The 20,788-nt window shown below is 47.3% G+C and overlaps 2 protein-coding genes across 2 annotated transcripts; one reads left to right on the plus strand and one right to left on the minus strand.

Annotated features, from left to right (window-relative positions):
* Positions 1-601: 601 nt before the first annotated feature.
* Positions 602-1,425, minus strand: AFUA_7G08380 (uncharacterized protein; the record flags this gene model as incomplete). The annotated part of the gene is made up of 2 exons (XM_743684.1): positions 602-1,230; positions 1,317-1,425. 2 exons carry the CDS (start codon positions 1,423-1,425, stop codon positions 602-604), a joined length of 738 nt encoding a protein of 245 aa, XP_748777.1.
* Positions 1,426-16,999: 15,574 nt separating this feature from the next.
* Positions 17,000-17,939, plus strand: AFUA_7G08390 (uncharacterized protein; the record flags this gene model as incomplete). Its single annotated transcript, XM_743683.1, has 5 exons — positions 17,000-17,032; positions 17,152-17,156; positions 17,203-17,240; positions 17,303-17,889; positions 17,925-17,939. The coding sequence occupies 5 exons, from the start codon at positions 17,000-17,002 to the stop codon at positions 17,937-17,939; spliced, it is 678 nt and encodes a 225-aa protein (XP_748776.1).
* Between the last annotated feature and the right edge of the window lie 2,849 nt (positions 17,940-20,788).

Here is a 20,788-nt window from a genome sequence, read left to right on the forward strand (position 1 = left end):
TTTCTCTATTTCCACCTCGTGACATGTGAGTTTGGATTTGAGCTTCAATCATCGACCCCACATTTATCGTCAATTTTGCCATCTCATCAGCGATACTAGAGGCCACTGCCGCTGACAGTTCCGTGGAAAAGTCTGCAAATCTCCTGTCCACGTAGGCCTGGACTCTTCCAAATAAAGCGTCCTCGTCTATCCCCTGCTGCCCCTGTTGCCCATGAGGCAATGCCGCCGAGGTTCTACTGTCATCTAGTAACTCCAATTCTTCAGCGTTGTCAGGACACGCTCGGTTTATATACCAAATCCTTTTTGCTTCGGTCCTAGCGGGTATGGGCTGCCCATCCCTTGCGCAGACTCGGCTGATGAGCAACTTTCCCTTCTTGTCGCCAACACCGTGTGCTCGTTTGAATTGTGACGAGACTAAGAACACCGGTTTGTCATATCCTTGAGCGTATATGACACATTCGGCCTCGGAGGTCAGTGATGACGGCGAATCCCCATTCTTTGACAACCGTGTCAAGGGAGCTACGAATTCCAGCCGTAGAAATGTGTAATTCTTGCCGTCCCTCTTCCCTTCTGGATCCATCACCGTAAAAACACATCTCTCTTATCCTGTTTCCTCTGATATCCTTTTCCATTCGTCAATTTCAGTTGGGTAGTCACTATACCGTACCAGCTTATGCTGATACAACGTAACAGCCACACCGTCCTTCTCTTGCTGCACTGGAATTTCAACAAGGTAATAGCTAATGGGAGCCGACCGCCGCCTGTCCGTTCTTTGGGTCTTCTTCTCAGCCATAATCGCGCCGCCGTTGGGCAGCGGATAAGTCCACCACGGCCAATCGTGTGGGTCCCCTTTTGTCCAGGGAATATTCTCCGTTTCAAACGCTTCAGCAGTTTCCCCGGCAGGAAATCTCCTTCCCTTTCCGTAAGTACGGACGCCGGATCTCGGTTGCAGTTCAGGTGAAGCCACACCAGGCGCCTCGTCTTCGGGTGAAGCCACGCCAGGTGCTTCCTCTTCGGGTGATTCCTCTTGGGGTGATTCCTCTTGGGGTGATTCCTCTTGGGGCGATTCCTCTTCTGGTATTTCCTCTTCGGGTGAAGCCGCGCCAGGTGCTTCGTCTTCGCGTGATTCCTCTTCAGGTTTTGTTTCCTTCACTTGCGCTGCTGCTGCGCCCATGGGTGCCGCTGGCTCCGATATCCCTGGTTGCGGTGCGTCACTAACCTCAATGTCCTCTGTTTCAAGCGCAGCAGGACTGAATGAATTCACCTCTGAACACTTTTAGCACATGAGATGTTCAGGACGAAAGTCAGAGCCTTACTTTCAAGCGCTGCATGCGCATTGTCAATGTTCGCTTTCTCTGCTAGCTCAAGAATCTCCTGCAGAAATTTCTTTGCATCTTCGCTCGTGCCTTTGTATTTAGGCCCCATATCCAGGACCGCAGATTGCCCTCCGAGTATTCGGTTAACTTCGTTCTCTAGATGCTTTTTGATCCTGTCGTTTTGGTTTTTAGTCAGGTCTTGGGTCGCATTTTGTACCCCAGCAGGCAGACTTGCTGGCTTCCCACCCTGCCTAATATGTTCGATCAGACCAGCATTCACGAACTTCGCATAAGCAGCAGTAAGGGGATATTCGCGAGGCGCTATGATGTGATACTGCTTGGTAAGTTGTAGCTGATTATAGGATGATGCTTTTTCTGTTGTTGAAGTTGCGAGTATACAGGGGGACACGGCGTATATTTATAATGGTTGTAGAGATTTGGATCGGTCTTAATGCTGCTTATTGTACGTCCGGTTTTTGCGGGCATGAGAAGATTTATGATTTGTTTAACTGCAGTGGGAAGGAAAGAAGCAAAATCTATCAGAATGTTGTGTTGGGGCTGCTAGTAATAGTGCAGTTGTTCTTTATGATGCCCACGCATTTCTCGGCACCTGAGGTCAACGATCATATCACAAATGGCTGTCCAGCGGTTACGAGGACATTTTAGCGCATGTTCCAAGGGAAGAAAATGAAGGTTTGCTAGAAAGCGTACTGTGCGGACAAGAACAAAGAAAAATTGTAGAGAAATGAATTTAAACAATAATACACAGCGAGCCCATGCTGATCTATGATTTGGTACGGCTTTGTCTTGACTGACCCTCTTCCCATTCATTCTATCCCTCTGAAAATAAAGGGGACTTGGATTGGAGGGCTCCGATTGTACTCAGCTGTGTTTAAAATATACTGTGCATGTCTCAACTGATCTACAGCTTAATAAGGTTTCTAGGATCACTGGCTCACCGGCTATTGGTCCTGCAGTTACAGCAATATGTTCCCACTGCACGCCCACCACCTGTAGTAAACTGAGATTCTAGTCTTCACTGAGTCTGTCGCGCACAATACAACGACATATGAACTAACATGATGCTATTCCCACACTACTGTCAAGCTTTCAAAGGCGGAGTATTTCATTCGAAATGTAGAATATACACCATAGATATGAACAAAGTTCATAGAGACAGAAATACAGATAATATCATAAAGAGTGACCAATATGGAATTGAGTTCGCTAATCAGCCAACTAGATAAACAGTAACAGATTCGCTTCCTCCAAGAGGGCGACAGCGCCCGATGGGGAGCATTAGCAGACACATGCAGGACTTCTTGGAGGTAACGAGACCTCCCTTGAAGTCGTCCATTGAAATGACAAGGTCAGAGGAGCAGAATCCGAGCCGTATACCGTACCGTGCTCTCATGGTCGGTCGCTGAAAGGGTCCTGAAATTTTTCCGTAGCTGCTCGGTTCATTCGGGTATGTAACGCAATTAGGGACCCCAAAGGTCTCATGATGCCTTCAGACGAATGGATCGAGTCGCATAATGCGTACGCAGTGGCAATAAGGGAACCACCAGAGGAAGATATATCGACTTGTAGCCATCCTTCTCTCACCCGGTGAGCGGTTAAAAGCACCAATGCACCGGGAGTCAAGGCGCTCTCATCTTTGTAGTAGTAGGTATTCACGTTGCGAATAGGGCCACCAAAACTGATTTGCTGTATGGCTTTGCTAAGGAGCATATTAAGGAAAGCCCAGTCTCCAGTGGAATCCCTAGTGGTAGGAAACCGGACTTTGGTTCTAAAGTAAGAGTCTGTGGCATCGTGAGGCTCTAGAGGTTCAAACATAAAGTCCGGCGAAGTGCTGGGAGCGGGGAAAACAGAGATCCGAGCAGGTCTCCGTAGATTTTGCAATTCAGGTTTCTTCGTAAAATCAAAGTCCACAGTTCTAGGGGATGGAAGATCTGATTCGCTTCTGTGAGACATAGCTTGTTTGACGCCACGATAACTCGAACTTGTAGGTTCTAGCTCGGTTTGGGAGTGAAGGAATGAAGGGGTGAAAGTAGGAAAGTTGACAAGTAGCCGAACTAAACGGGAAGTTGACAAGGATTTCCTTCCTTTATGTGTCGAGAGGTTCCTTCTCAGTTAACAAAAGTATTGCTACTAGCATACGGTCTGTGCTCTTTTTTCGACAGACACCTGTTCAATCGACGCTGTTGAGGTAGCTTACCAGCTCAACAGGAAACCACTAGTGGGTGTGGCGCTGTGCTATAGTGTGCCTATTACGGCGACCGGAACTCTCCTGACGGCGACGCATTCATTTTAAACATGGTCAACGCGATCTTTGATCAACCCCTTGTGGTTAGATAGTGCTTTCCCTGGCTTTTTGAAAAAGACCTTGGGCTGTGATCTTCTTCCATTAATACCCTGCCGGTTACACTTTATTTCAGTAACGGACTGCTAGAATACTATCAGATAATGACCATGTTGGAGGCTCTTCCTCTTCCTATATTTGAAACTGTACTGACTCAAGTGAGATACCTTGTAACGATATGCTTTATTGCCTGGCTAATGCGGACCTAGCTTGATATTCAAGACCGGTGGGCGCTCGCGCGAGTCTCAAGGGCCGTGAATTCTTCCGTGCTGCCAATCCTTTATTTCAACTTGCGGATCCAAATGCCCCCATGGGATCCTCTTTTCGGTATTCGCAGTTTTCTCCACCACCATGCAGAGGGAAACGCGGGGGAGCGACTTAAGCTAGTCAGGCAGCTTGAATTTGCCAGCGGCCTCTCGGGAGGATGCCATCGTTCGCGACTTCGGATGGTATCTCACAAGTCGTACCTTTTTTCTAAAAGCCTGGAGCTTAGCATAAAGCCCATTTTAGACGGACTTTGCGTGGGAAAATTAGAGTCCTTTGTGTACGTTTGTGTATTCTCCACCAGAGGCTGCAGCATTCGAGCTGACTTTGCAGTTGGTATTTTGCCGAAATTCCTAGGGGTATACTAGACATTCACGGATATATCCCAAACTATCAATCAGGCATACGGAGCTTGAAATTATTGGCGCCCGGTCAGGGTTTTTGTGAACAGGGAAGACATGGCATGTTTCTGGAAGGGAACGTTGATGGGCTTGTGAGATTGAAGCACTTGAAGTCTCTGAGCTGGACCAGCATCCACAGCCTGAGACAGCTTAGAGTACTTAGTGCATGTGTCAAGCAGAACGCCGCGCACCTAGAGACCCTGGAACTTGGGTTTGCAGAGCACGCTCAAGTTGATTCTGCGTGGATAAGCTGTTTGTATGACCGATCAGCATTCCCTAATCTGCGAAAATTGTCCATAGATAGATTATTATTTCTTCAGACGGACCACGAAAGTGCAACAGCGTCTGCAATATCACTCCCAGGTCTTAGAACTCAGGTAGATCACTAAGCAAAGCTCACCTAGTACAATAAACTACTTAAGCATGGACAAAAGACTACAGAGCACAGACTGGATCCATAAGAGTTCACCGGCGCAAGCTCCTAGTGTTCTGTTACGGCCCTAATGTTACAATTAGCCTATTCTGTCGATTTAGCCTTGTTAATGGCCCTTATAAATTGGCTACCCGAGACGATACTGTCTGCCATCTCCTTTTTCTGACCGATTGACTACCAGACCTTACCAATCCAGCAGGTCTCATCATCAAATTTGCCGTTTAAGAAAACCGACCCTCAACCCTCTGCCCCCTTGGATACCGCGACTTCAAGCACCCAACCCGTGGCTTGTGTCTGGCTAGGACTACTATGATACATGTATGACAATCCAAGAGCATGACATCACTATGTGACCTGCGACGCTTTTTTAAATACGGGCTGGCTTCAACAATCCTGAGGGGCTTTGAAGTGGTATGCTATCCAATACTGGCGGGCAAGATGCAAGAAAGCTGCGCGTCAGGCGTAACAGCAAATGCATCACTAGCCAACAGTTAAGTAGCATTTAAGGAAGGAAAGGACCGGTCTTCTAAAGATATTGCGGTCTGAAACGTATATGCGCAATGATGAGACATGAGCAAAAAGCATATACTGCCAGTGAGCGTGAGATAGACTTGATACGAGAAATCAGCTGGCACCGTGGCAGAAATCGTTTCTATCGAGCTTGCTACCAACTACTTAAAGAGTTGCAAGAGGTCGTTAGCGAAGTCACGGATGTTCTTCTAGGTCTATATCATTTCAACCCGTCACCCTTTGCCCAGATTGATTATAGCCCTGTAACCGACATCGCTTTCAGGATGCAGGAGATTCTGAGAACTCTGAGTGACCGAGAATCAGAAGCCCTCAATGCTTGGAACGATCTCTGGACAACGGAGGGTGAATTCGATGTCAAACATAAGAGGGCTGATGTTTGAACTTGATTGATTGATAATAAGATTTCTATCGTGTATTCTATTGTACATAAAGCTGATTTTCCTGTAGGCGATGTACACCTGTTGCGATCTTGACTATGAAATTCCCACTCCATTCCCAATAATGTACAGTACAATACTCACGGCTACTTCGCGATTATGATGGTTGTGTAGGAACAGTGCAGTGCTGTTCCATTACATTAGTCCTCGCCACTCATGAAGCGCTACTGTTTGTTCAGCAAATTGTATGTAATCGGTACAAATACAGAGACTCACACGTGTGACGTAGGGATCTCACTGCCCTCACTGACTCTGACGTTTGCTATGGCGACAGTAAGCCCTCGAACCTCATCGTCCTCCCTTGGCGACTGTAGGCTGTATCTGAGACGCCAGTATTGGGCTCGTAGCATCGCTCCGGAGCGACCGATGCCGAACCTTTCCCTCCAAAGGCAAGCTTTCTGGGCCCACGAAAGACCTTCCGTTTCTGCCTCAACGAATGGTACTAAGGCGGCGATTTCATCTCTACTCCACATGACTCTCGTGGGTAGCGGATAGCGGGCAAGTGGGCCGAATTGGTGAATGTCCGAAAGAGTATCTCAAAGATTGATTAGGATAAAACTTTTCTGTAGTAAAGAAAGAGCAACCATTCAGTGAAACGGTTCTTGGAATTGCGCTCTATTCGTTTCTTTCATACTCTGCTCCCGATCACCATGGTAGTATGCAAAATACGCAGCTCTTGCGACTGTTCAACTGGGACCGAGGCCAGCGCAATGTGGCTTGCTAAGCCAGACCCTTTTTGAAATAGTGACGGGTCCACAATGCAATGAAGGTAAGTTGAACATTGACACTAGCGTAGCGCGGTTCAACTTCCTGGATCCACTCAGGCGTCTCGACCTGTACCCACATCCAGCACCCGGCTGCGCCTACCATACATACAATGAGTATGCTCTAAAACAAAGTACGTAATACGGCGCCGAAGTCTCCCACACTGGTCAATAGTGTGCAGGGTGCAGAATTTCCACCGCATAGGAGAATATTCTCAGCATAGCTGAATTCTGGCCGGGATGTATCCTCCGAAGTTGAACCTCTGGGCAAGAACACATGACAAGAGTAGACGTGCTATCCCCGGTGACTGTCGCAAGAACTCTACAGCTTACGTTTCGCTTGGCGACCAAAGTGGATTCTGTAGTGATCTTCGAGTTTCCCTGCGCGAGTCAGAATCAAGCACTGCATGCTTTTGGACCCGCTCAAGGAAAGAAAAACAGCCAAAAGAAATGAATAGAGATGGAAGAGCGACATTCTCTTTCGTTGCCATTGGAGCTCTTACGCAGATTCCACATACTCACAGGTGCACCAGGTGCACATTGTGAATATACTCCACTCGACAACGCCGATACCATCCAAGACCGAATTAGATCAGTCTCGCTTCAACACTAATTACAATCACGGCTATTAGCTAGACAGGGTAACTACAGTTCGGATTAGGTGCAGCTTCCCAGGCGCCAGTGACGTCGGGCTTATAACAAACTTGAATTATAATTATTTTAACGGGTAGGCAGACGTGGCATCCTGAATAGGTATCCTGCTTGCTTGCCGAACCCCTCCAACAGTACAAGCGTCTTCAATACCAACCCAGAAAGATTGAGAGGTTAAGCGCAGGCTTAATGTAGGCCCCGGGTACGGTAAGTCGCTACGCTTCTGGCTACCTCCGCAGGCGTATGTGCGACGGATACCTTTGTTTGTTGGAATGCCGGAGTGATAGGCATGAATACAGTTCAGTACCCCATCCCTCATGGGGTGCCTAGGAGCAATACCGTCATCCGTAGCTAATCGGCAGTCTCGCTTCCTCTCGGCCTAAAGCGACACGAGATGGTACACTTAGCCTCGGCATTTCACACGGCCGCGGAGGGAGATATGGGTTTTCAGTCCAAACCAGTCCGTTGGGAACCCCCGGAGGATGAGCAATGCTGGCGCCGTGGTGGGGGGACGACTTGAGACTCGCCGTCAGCAAACGGCAACATTGCCTCAATGCGGGAAGGTTGGCAGTAATGATAATAAGACTGCATTCGATCCCTCTATAAGCTAATGGTGAGTATCCGTCGGTAACCTTGTGGTGAGAGATCCCGCATAGGCTTACACTAACAAAGCAACAGGTGCAATTTCGTATGTCAAATCAATAGACCCTAGCATAGGCACAGTCACTCAGAGCCGAATGGCGCTCGCCACAAATGTGCTGCGTGTTACATGAATAGGGGTTCGCGATTTACTAGGAGGGCTTTAACAGGGACTCACATGCAGATGAGGACCAAAAGAATAGTAAACCTGAACTTCTCAGCTCGAGGAAGGTGCAACTCATAGATAATCGGGGCAGGTAACGCGATTAGAAGAATGTCCGAAACGATGTTTTGAACTGCTACCGCTATGAATATGGCTGTTTGATTGATGCATTTGCCCGCTAAAGTGACGTTCCATGACTTCGAGATCGGCCGGCAAGCAAAAACAAAACAACACACTATCGTGGTTGACCCAACAATGGTGAGAGCGGTAACCCCTAATAGAGCGCGGCGGAGCTATTTCTTTGCAGTCATTAGGCGATTAAGGAAAATCAAGTGGCTGAGCCTAGCTAGACATAGGCCTGTTACAAACAGACATGCGGCGGCAAGAAAGAGCTAATTGTCATTCTGTTTTAGCGTCAGCCTCAAGCACGGCCGAGGGGAAACCATACCTTTTCGTATGTATTTATGGTACTTTCCGCCAGGTACCGTATGTGTTTTCCTAGCCCAGCATGATTGAGAGCATCTGTCCGTTTAGCTTCCTGCGCATAAAACCAAAGCTTGGGCCTTCCGCGACGTACACAGAATTAATGTTTGTGTAGCAGTGCATAAGACCTATCGGGAAGTCAGCTTCAGTTCCTCTGCTCGGCCCAACAGTCACGTACCCAAGCTGTTGACAAGCACACTAGAATCGCTGTCCCTTTAGTGCGTATCCCACGGAGTCTCCGCATGGCAATGTATGCATTGAGCACAGGAAACGTACAGTCCTCGATATAGAGCTTTTTGCATGCATGATACTTGGCCCACAAACGTAGCGTCAAGCTGGCTGCACTCACTATTATACCCACAGTTAGTACAACCTGTATGGCGTGATGTAGATGTCTCGTCGGCTCCGTGAGGTCTGTCCCTGCCGCGACTGCGGAGATGCTTCGATGCCTTGAGAGGAACATTTTAACAGGCGAACGACGCGTGACACGACGCAGGAATCACTCACAGCAGAATATTGCAGGCTTTAAATCTCTATATGAGTGCACTATAGCGCTTATTCCATTATTCACTCAGATAGCAACGGACTCTTCGTGCGTAATGATGTGCTTAGCCATGTTAAACGCATGAATTAAACTTTCAGCGACAATATCTCACCGATAGATCCCTGGAATTGCATCGGACGGTAAAGCCCCTTTTAGTGTCTGCCTGATCCTTGGTCCGTTCAACCAATTGGTAAGTCTAATCGAGTCTGGTTTTGGAGGTCTCGTGCAGTCGGAAAGTCGTGACGAACGGAGGATCAACGGCATTCGTCGCATCTCACAATTCACAGTTGAGGAGATCTCGCGGGATTCACAAGCCAATGGGTGCACTCTAGGCTTGCAGCTTCTGGACATGCTGTCTCTTCCCAATTCTTTTACCTTGGACGACGACAGTTGATCGCCTGAAGATCTATCTACGATCAATTTCATAGTTCTTGGAGTTTTATAGATGCTGCACAGCATTTATTGGGCCAGCCATCCTCAACCTCGTCCTCTGCTTGGAGCGGCCTTCAGTGCGCGCATGTGCTTCAAATATGTCCCGGGTTTTTCGGATGCGGGATTCCACGGGACATAATTTGTTGTCGTCTTCGGGCAATCCAACTAGCCTTGACCACGCTGTCGTGTACCAAATGGCGCCGTCGAACAGTTGACTGCTCACAACTGAACCATATCTGAACAGTACTGATCGCCCTGGAGACTGGACAAGAGCCCTCCTTCGATAAAATATATATATGTGTAGGCGCGCAGGGACTTAGGTTATGCTGTCTCGACAAGATTTCTCATACGTTCTGCTGGGTTTATGTCCGGACTGCGCAAATGGCCCATTCGGAGTTTCATTTCGAACCGTTCATGCATGAGACGTCACATCATGGTACAGCAAAGATACTGATGCTTCATGGTGTGTATTTGATTTACCTGGCCTGCGTGCATCATTGACTGCCTTTATTGACCAAATTGATATAGGCCATGGGCAGTCGGGCAAGAATTTCTATTACAAAACGAAGCATTTTGTCGGTCCTCTTCAACAACTTGCCCTGCAGGAGAAAGTTTCAGGTGATGTGGAGCTGTTCTACCCAGATGGTCCTTGGCCTGCTCCCGGAGGTGAGGAATTGGATGTCCGGGCATGGGGTTTCGGTGATTTTGAACACGGTTTGATTAAAGGCTTGGATATATCCATCCTGAAGATTTTAGACATACTAGATCTGTACGGGCCTTTCAGCGGGGTAATGGGATTCTTAACGGGGGCGGCTGTTGCCGCAATTATTGCTTCTATATTGGAGCGGCACGAACGGATCCAGATGTTCATCGGGGACACATCCACAAAGGCAAGCTAGTGCAAGTCTTCAGGGATTTCGGCAAACTCACTGACGTGATATAGATTGCTCATCCTCCACTCCAGTTTGTTGTCTGTTTCAGTGGCTTCAGACTTGGAAATCTTCAATACAGTTCCCTTTATTCCCCCAAGCTAGAAACATCGTCGCTGCACCTCATTGGTGTACTGGATGCAATGATAGCAGGGCATTTAACGGAAGACTTCAGCGCACAGTTCATGAGTCCAAAAATACAGCGATTTTTTGGTGCTTATTATGTTCCGAAGACGGACAGGACAAATAAAGCTGTCGGCAAGTTCATTCTTTATTAGTGCCGGCAGTCGCTATCAAGGTCCCGTACATACCTGTTGCCGTGGAACTCCATTTAAGTAATGGTGGAACACGAGAAGTTCTGATGCAGCCCAAATACAAGGATCCAAAATGACTCTTTGGCACTAGTTTGTATAGCTCTGTTCCGCCTATCCCTTCCTTTCCATTCCTCGTTTATACCCACGCACCAAGTACCAGCAAAATGGCCGTAGAAGCATAATGATCCGCGTCGGAGGACGTCGTAATGGTGTATGCCTACTGACCGCCGGCGAGCACCCTGGCTGGTAGTCAACCTGTCCCTCAGTTGAGCTAAGGAGACCGAGAGCTATATGGGGGAGAAGCCCTAGTGCTGGCGGGCCAAAGCCTGGGCTGTACACTCGTCGGTTCGCATTTTACGTGGACCCAAACGAAATGTATGAACGGTTTGGATCCTCCCAGAACTGGTTGCTTATCCAAATCCTTCGGCGCTTTCTCTTCCGGTGCCGCACTGCGATGAGAAATATACCAAGGAAACCACAAGTCCCTCCAGCAACCGCCCCTACCATCACACCGATGGCCCTCCCAGACATTCCTTTGTCAAGCTGATCGGATGCTGATGAACTTATGCTGCCTGAATATGACCTGTGTGTTAAAGTAGTGACAGTGATATAGAGTTGCTGGCTGTGAGCAGTAGTCAGTCTCTGTAAGCTCTGAAGTAATGGTGTCGTAATGTGGCCTTGCGGCACCAAGAAATCCATCTGCACCGGTTTGTCCGCATCTGTTGCTATGTTGACAGAATATTCCGCTGACAATGTACTGACAATCGCTGTCGACTCTGAGGCTACCACCCAGTCTTTGAGGAAAAAATAGGCGTTGTCCGCTGCTGTAGTAATTTAGAGGGAGCCTGACCCAGTCTCTATGAGAGAGAGATTAATGATTGATTTCACTCCAGATTGGCCTACGAGTGAGGGAGCTGGCGTAAATGTCATTGAAAGCCCTCCCAGTACCCCCGCGGTGAGGCCCACACGTTGAGTGGAAGAGGGTTGTTTCCTACCGCTGGGACTTGGCAATATAGATGCCTGGCCTAACCCCGCGGCAGAGGGCGAATGAGCTCCTAACTCAACATTCATATGTTCCGTCCCCTGCATTGTACTTATCGCCGGAATTTGAAGTACAAATCTGCGATCACTCGGTAAACTGCTGTCCGGAATTCCTTTGGAGCGAGTGATGGGTATATTGTGTCCTTGGGCGCGCGTTCCTCCTGTCGTTGTCACTCCTCTGGAAGAGCCGTAGGGAACGCCTTGACTCAGCTCTACTTGATCAGCATTGGACTTGCTTGTCTGTTGATGCACCTCGTACGCTCTAAATTTGGTGTCCCGCCAAGACGAAGAGTCTGAACCGTCCGTGGATTGCGAGACGGAGTATGTGTTGGTATTTGGTATGACATCTCCAAAAGCTAGTGATGATATGTTGGAGAACAGGCTAAGAGGCTGAGGTAGCTGTGTTGGCTGACGCAAGTGCCCCAAGGCCGTAGAACCAGTCTCAACATTAACAGACGTGGGCGCTGGACGTATATTAGTAGCACCGGTGCCACCATTGTGGTGGTTAGTTTGGTGAACTCCCGTTGATATGGAAGACAGACGAGGTAACTGGGTGCCACCGGTCATGCTTTTGTCTTCTTGGCTAAAATCCACATGTGAGTGAAATTCTGATAAAGCCGGTGGCGAAGCTTGCTGCTAACTAAGAGGAACTGTGGCAGAATTAGATTCATAAGAGGGTTTTTTTTCAATTTGAGCTACATTTGGTATGTACCTGAGGTGGAAGAGAATAATTCATGGGTAAAATCGTTCAGAGACGTTGGTGATGAAAAGCAGATTTGTTCCTTGTGAGCGTCAGCAATGACCAGCTTGCGGTCTTTCGTGAGAAATCGGCTGGATCTAATAGCGCTCGCACTGACATTCTGACATAAGTAAATTAGTGCAGGCGTTAGTACCTCATATAGCGGGAACCTTGGCCGGGTCGAATGTGAGATAAGATTAGGCGTGCATATCTTGCAGACAGCCAGAGTTGTAGACTAAGTGCTAGGTGTCTCTGCAGTCATCGGCTGCAAGACCTGAATGCTGAGTTCAGCTACAACGATGTTGAAACTAGCCAAACACCAATAGATAAGGTGCAGCACCATTTCAAGCTTACATGCCTGAACGATGCGCCACTGTAGTCCTTCCTTTGAATAGAATCGTCTCCAAGGGAGACAGTGTAGGTTTAAATACCCTTCAGCATCTCATAGCTCAGCACTGTAGGCTTTGCAAATGCACAGGGTGCTTGAAAATGATGGGTAACAGTATCAGCTGTGTTTGCGGTTATAGCTTCAAAAACCAAATGCTTAGCTTAAGACTCAAATTACTATGGTAGGCCCGGAATACTAAACTTGACAACGTTGTCCATGACAAACCCTATCTATGACTAGCAATATGAACAATTCTGCGGTATCCTTAGGAGCCAACATAGCACCGGTAGTCTAGTGAGATATTCATAAATGGGTACATCCTTGGGGTCATACCCACAGCAGCGAGGTAAGTTTATCGCGCGTGCCTTAAGCGAAGGCGAAATGTGGACAAAATCAAGAATTTACCGAGGCTCTCAACCTACAGATAAAATTGACAGTTTTGACTAGATTATACAAGGATTCTGCAACGTTGACTTTACCGAACCATTAGCAATATTGTAATTGCCCTGTGTCCATATTCCTCATATAGAGAGGGCCCACGAAGATATACTACAGTATACTGAGAAAAGCCCGATCTGAGTCAAGCAGACATCATACTGAGCATAGGTTGAACTCACTGACATTAGCACATGAATTTTTGGATTGTCAAAGGGGTATAAAACCATGACGACTTTGTTATTTTGAGGGGTGGCGTAGGCGATCAGGTTGGGGCCTCGTGGCCACAAAACAATTGAACGTTTCAATCCGAAGATAATTCAATTGAACGTTTCAATCCGAAGATAGTACCCCTTGTGCATGATATACTCACCATCTTCCAACGATGACCGCGAGTGAAGGAACCTAAGATGCACTGATGGCCTTGTTTATCTATCCACTCTCATACATACTGAAATAATGCCACTCAATATCTATTTTCCATCGTATTTGTATACGGGTTTTAATGGGTTTTAGGTCGGAATGGGATTCAGGTATCCAGTCGTACCGCGAGGTGGTCTGACACGTAGTGATTGGACATATACTTCTTTCTATCCTCTTTCTTCTCATGGTTGTATATTTGGAGTGCTTTGGTTATGGTATCAAACTTTCCCTTACTGTAAGCTGGTTAGGAAGTGGAAACGATCACAGGCCTATCGCGAGGCTCAAAGTTTGCTCAGGAAGGTTGGAACGCCATAGTTGGCTTACAGTACAATCTGGTGTAGCGATAAATTCAACAAAGGTGAGGGGGTCACCGTATGATTTATCTCTCTCTCTCTCTCACAGAGACTGTAAAATCTCACGCTTGGAGTTTGACATTCAAGGGAAAAACCGCCCAGCGCATCATCATTTTTCAGCTCATGCCTGTGTGTGACTTCCAAAATTTCACCCCTACCCGTCAAAATTGGATGCCCTACAGACTATAGCCGGGCAACTCGCTGCCCGCCGAAAATCTGCATATAAGGATCAGATTCAACTACCTAGCAGACCCTGCCGCAGTCTACATTGAACTAGGGCGACAGCTGTCAACATGTGACAATCGACCATATCCTTCTGAACCTATCTACTCCTGACCTCTCGCCGCCGAGGCCCAGACAACTATTAACCGGTTTCAAAGGTTTACCTTAATTTGAACATGGAGAGCATTGTGACTGGCAAGGACTGGGTCGCGCGGGAATGGCATAGTCGACAGCCACTCAGGGTGGGGTGCTGGTCGCTCTGGAAGGGAGCGGCTATCCGTTATTATCCGTTACTTTGGCTTCCACTTGTTACAATAATCCCTTGATATTCTCCGTCCCCGAAGATGAATTGGACTGTTCTTAGTCTCAACCTTGAACTAATATTCACGACAGGAAATATTACCCATGATATAATACGGATAGCATATAGGAATTCATGTCCGTCCTCAGGAACCGTGGCAGGATCAGATCTCATAACCTAGTAAGGGGTATCTTAGCCCCTATCAGTAGGTGGCTTGACGGCGCTGCGCGCTGCAGACTGTTATGGAGACTTGCAGGATATGTAGTGGATGAGAGGGGAAAAATTGCTCCTTAGATGCTTATGCACCATCGCAACACCAAGCAGAAGGGTAGCAGCCATTATAGTGGGTCCGACTGCATTCTGTAACGCAAAAAGCCCGATAAGGCAAAGATCCATAGTATATATACCTACAAAAAGATAGTTAACAGCTTCCCAGTAGAGCAAACCAGAAGTTTCCTTATCGCTTTCGAGCACGTATGTTGCTTAATAGGAATAGAGGATTAGGAACACCTTGAACATCAGCAGCCCGATTAGCAAGATGAGAGGCGACAAAAGGGAAAATATAATGCCTGCATTGCATTTAGCTCTCAATCCGCATAATTTCCAGTGTTCAGTTGAAGTCTTTCATAATATACGCATATATGCAGATCAAATTAGCAAAGACCGGATAGACTAAGCTCCAACGGACACGCTTCATGGAGTGTTTCGCTTGGCCACGTCACAGGCCCCTCCAAAGGCCGTCCGGCAGCTGGAAGAGTATTGTGCTAGTCTGTACGACGGCCTGCAGAATCAGGTAGGAAAAAAAGTAGTTGCAAGACTTTGGCAGGTTTCGAGCAAGGATTAAGGGAATAGACTGGAATCCACTGACCAGGTCGGGGATCATGGTCGTAATGCCTGAAGAGATAGAAACGACCAAAAACAATTGTACGTAAAGAAACGTGAAATAATGTCTTTGGATCAATGTTTCGACTGAGGAGCCTTCGAAATGGACGAAGAAATTCAATAGAGCGCAGATAATATAAGGGAAGCAGTACATCAGCAATGAGAGCGCTGCTTGAGGAGCTAAGCCTTGTATGGCGCTCACTTGCCATTCGGAGAGATCTGCTAGATCGATGCTTATAGTATCCAGATAGGAGAGCTGTGACAGCAGGCCAGTCATTGCTATTAGAACTGCCCACACTATTTCCAGGACATTCAAAATCACAGTGATACTTATGCTGTGTATAGACCTTTCCAGTCTGCTTTTAAAGATATGTCGCCTGCCATCATATGCTTTATCACTAAGGATATGTGCCTTCATCTTGAATGGCTCGGAAGAGGTAGTCGCCTGTAGTATGAGGTGTGCAGTGAAAAGGCTGGAGAATCAAATTATAGCAACGCTTCGCAGTTTTCTAACTTCTGCCCGCACCCTGATAACTTGCCATCGTAAATGAGCGCTCAATACTATTACTTGTATCCAACTCTTCAGGTGGGAGATTGGCAATCGCCGCCGTTGAATTGCGGTATTCCTGGCTAAGTCATCGCGCTTCTTCAAGAGCAATTCCAGCTCAGTTTTTCTGGCTGCATGCATGTCTTCCCCGGGGAGGATAACCTCAGTCGGACCCTCGTTGAACCGTGAATAGAGATGAGCCAACAGCTCTCCGTTCCACAGGTCTGGAGGAAGTTCAGTGACAAGCACGCTCGTGACTGCCTGCAGTCGGGAAGAACGATGAAGGTGAGCCTGTCGGATTTGCACGATGACCTTGAATTCACGAAAAAGGATGTAGCATAGGTGCATGTTCACTAGAGTTGCAACCAAGGCTGTGATCTAATACCTGCAGCTCTCTCTGTTCATGACGTTTGCGATACTAAACCTATCCAGCCCAGAAGTGCTCTGACTTCTAGAGGTATAATTCACAGGCAATAGTACTGGTAGAATCAAAAGAGCCATTGGGAAGAGAAGCTTCAGGGCTGTGTGTAGCAGTTGCAGAAACAAATAGCAATCTAGTCCGTATTTGCAGATGAATATTTCGGCTTCATCGAGAAAGCGTCTGAACTGTCCAATCCATAGTACATGTCTCCGCATTGGGGCTACCTCATCGTCCACCAAGCATCGCGGCTGACTAACCGCTCCAAATTGTCAATAAAACATGATATTCAGACGAGATGGTTACATAACCCACAAGAGATTGAGATTCTTATCCTTTAGGTAACTAAACAAGCATACTGATAGTATGAAGACACTGCCATAGACAAGGAGAGTTAGGAGAAATGACTGAGACGAGAGTCCCCTCTCCCTTTGCGCCTTCCCTGCGGCATGTGCGACGGTCTCATTGATAGCAGAAAGATTCATTGCAATAGCCAAGACGACCACTGGATAGGTAGTGAATAAGGGGTGTTGGAACTGAGTTCGTATTAGAGAACTGGCAAGAATCGTTGCCCATGGCCTCTATAAATGCTGATTTCACATCGCGACACCATCAAAGATGTGGGCGACTTTTTATGCTGCCAATTTTCTTCTCTTCTTCTATGCTAGAGTAAAACGACCTCATAAAGGTGGGCGACGAGCCGGTAAAATGACGCGGGAGAGAAAAGAAATGTCCTCAGAAAGGGTGAACTTTGCATGGGCGACAATCGTTGATTACTGCCTCATCTTAGTATAAAACCAGAGAGCTGGCCGCCACTAGACTTCTCAGGTATAGGTCGCATTGCAGGCGGATCTATTGTGTCGTCTTCCAATAGTCTTAAATGATGATAGGCAATCTCGCCTTGTTAACCTGGCTTGTGTTTTCCTTTTTGAATTTTGGCTGCTGTTTCTTCATTGACGGCGAACTCAATATACATGGATTCTCTCCGTATCCTGGCGATCGGACTACAGCAACTACTGCGCTGACCGTCAGTGGCAGAGTTCACGAGCTGGTTCATGCTACAGCTAGCACGTTTACGCATACTTCAGCATCACCTTCCAGAACTATGTATGTAGCCGATTCAATATCCTCGACAGCTCCCTCTCTAAGCATCAGCGGAGCGTCGACTCTTGGATGGCATCCCGTGGCTATCACCCTCACAAAAAGACCGACTCCCCACTGGAATTATAACATATCTGCGACAACTGCGGCGAGGAGTTCTGCCAAGTATTCCAGCTCTACTACTCCGACTTTGACCGTGAGCAAGGCGGAATCCAGCACACATGAAGCCTCCGACACAGCGACGAGCGCCTTCTGGAAAGAACAGAGCACACCCACAGCCCTTTCTAATAACACCATGATATCATCTAGCGCTGATGGTTCCAGGTCTCGGCTTATTTTTTCGGCGGCCATGCTATTCGGTGCCAATCTTTTGATTGTAGTTCTTTTGTGATCGTAACTTGTGCTTGTCAGAGCTCAGCACTGTGACTTAGTTGAGAATCCATCGGTGGAAGATTCCACATAAGCTGTTTTTTCCTTCTGAGTTCCATGTCATAAAATACAGCACCAATGTCTCTTTCCATTCCAGTCGACTCGAAGCCACCCCTATGGGGCCCAATCCCTTCGCACTGACTTTTAGATCTTGCTTTTGTCTTCCATTTGGTCGAATTGGATTCTAGTGTTCGCTAGTACTCTGATAGTTGCGATCGACATTTGCCCGAGAATAAGAATAGTATTGTCCGTACCATGCACAACCGAACAAGACCGGCTTAGCTGAGGAAGCTTGCAAACAGCCTGCCTAAGTCTCACGATATACCCGTCAGCGCAACTCACGTAGAAGCTCAATAGTCTTCTTGCTACGTAGCAAGGCCTCGGTAGACGTGGTGCTTACAATTGCTAGAAGAACATACATGGTTGCAAAAACGGTGCCCGGGTCCTATACTGTTTCCGTGCTTTTAAGTGGGGCGTTTGACCATAAACAGCGAAGCTTGGCGGTCATTTGTAGGTTTTATTGGCTGATTTCTACAAACCTAACTATTTATTGTCTAGAGCCCCCACCACGAAAGCATCAAAGAGCATAGCAAACCGGGCGCCGTTTTTGCAACCACCTGTAAATATCAGAATGGAATGACCCAAGTGACACGTCATTATAATTTGGTGCTTCCTGGGCAGAGTCCATTAGATCCAAAAACCACCCTATACTGTGTCAACCCTGGTTTAAATCTAACCATGGCATCGTTACTGACTTAGCACTATTGGCATCCATTAGTTACAACCCATGCCTTTCCCGGATATCCTGGGTCGTCCGCTGGTTCCCCATTTGTCCTAACTCTTCGAAGATCCCAAAACCGCACCCGGTGTTGTTCAGTTCTTTGCAAAGAACCAGGGTCCCTGCACTCTGGGGGTGAATATGGATTCTCGCGGACGAGGACAACACCATGGGTCGAAAAACTGACCAAAGCTGTCGTGTACATTGATTTCAATGTCATCAGTATCATTGTCAGTGATGCCATCCATACAACAACAGATACCTCGAAGCATTGTGGTGATATTGCTTGAACAGTCGAAAGATATTTCTTAAGGCTCCACGCCGTAACATAGCAGTTGATGGCCGTCATCCCTTCGGATACTTGGCAACAAGCGATTGGCCACTGGGATCGTGACCCCTGATTGGGACCTGAGCAGCAATAACTTCGCGGATTGGACTGCATGCCGTGGAATGCAAGGACACAGTAGAAGCATCGAGCCAATTATTGGCCGCTCACATCCCAAACGGAAAAATGATTGGATGCGCCGAACTCTGCATAGAGTGATATAGCGATCAAGAAAATTTCAAGACGCTGTATCGCAAGTAACATGCCTCATAAAGACCCACTTATAACAATGGAAACATACCAATGGTATGTCCTTGACGAGTCCAAGAGATACTGGTTAACTAGCGAGTGTATTCTCAACTTCAAGCTTTCGGTGACCCCAATGTATTAACGGTTTGGACGGTTTCCGCGAGATACCATTGTGGGTTCCCCCTAAAACGAGCGAAGCTTAAAGTCTACGAGTATTCTCGGGACCCTCGCAAGTGGTGGACCTGACCTTCGTTGAGATAGATGATCTTTGCGATTCAGCTCGAACTTGGGGTGTTACTATATCTATCGCCGTCAAGGAGAGCATACATCCACCTGGTCTAGACAACGGGCTATTGATGAGAAGAAGTTAATTGTAGAGCATCCCTTCTGTATCTAAATTATGCCGTCCAGCAACTTCAAAATACAATTTTGGCCTAGCTCCAGCCCCTCGTCTTCCTTCTGAATTCGCGAATGCCGCCAGAAATCTTTTGGTCCCACCAGCTCACTCATGGTGACTCCATAGGTTAAGATGGATACCACAGCGCAGAAGTGGCTAACACAGGCCACTAGCTAGCTTGGTCATGAGCTTGCTTATTTATAGCGGCTTGCGCTTCTGCGGCCCACTTCGTTAATTCTTTTACGTGATTCCATACTGCTGATGTAATGTCACGCGTCTCGCTTAAACCATAATCAGTATACAGGTTCGTCCTATACTGTTAATGAAACCTGCAGTTTTACCTGGTTGTCTCTTTCTCCCTTCATGTGGGTAAGTTACTCATCACTTATAGTTAGACTTTGCGAGGACATAGCTTACTGTTCAACTTCTAGGGCCAAGGCGCTGTAACAAGTATTAGCATGATACCGGATCCAGAAGGGGGTAATAATGCCTTATCTCTTCCTTGACTCTTGGTAAACTTTTAGCGTGTTCAAGTGCGCCATCATTAGCATTGTCTTACCTCGCAATATCGAGTTTGATTTGACTATATCAACCATTTAGCTTGCTTCTTCGTTCAGAGAATGACCTCATTTCCTTACCTAATATCCTCGGCAGTGCTCCGCGTATATCCTCAGTCCATTGTCACTGAAGAAATCAACCCAGAATACTTACACAATCACCGTCTCTTCAGAAGGAAGGGGGCTGGAGACTGTCAGCATCTAGGTGTCCAGGGGCCGCGAGGAAGAGAAGGGTAAATAAAATCTCTCTTACCTCTCAGACGAATCACCGCAGATGCTCTTGTTGGCTTCAGAATGGCTTTCTTTCCCGTCATGAGGTTCGTCGAAAGCAACAGCCTTGAAGAATTCCAACCACGCGTCGTTGGCAATAGATTTCGACATCTTGATGCAATCTTTGATGGGCTGGTATCTTCGGTAATCGTAACTGGGGACAAGACCAGCAATCTACAAGAGGCACGAGTCTCACTTATATGTCCTTGTGTCCCAGGTGAGAAGATGTTCCCCTAGACCTGTTGCTCTGCATCTCACTGACAGTGCATT

The sequence above is a fragment of the Aspergillus fumigatus genome, chromosome 7 (genome assembly GCF_000002655.1).
Source record: "Aspergillus fumigatus Af293 chromosome 7, whole genome shotgun sequence".
NCBI classification, from domain to species: domain Eukaryota; kingdom Fungi; phylum Ascomycota; class Eurotiomycetes; order Eurotiales; family Aspergillaceae; genus Aspergillus; species Aspergillus fumigatus.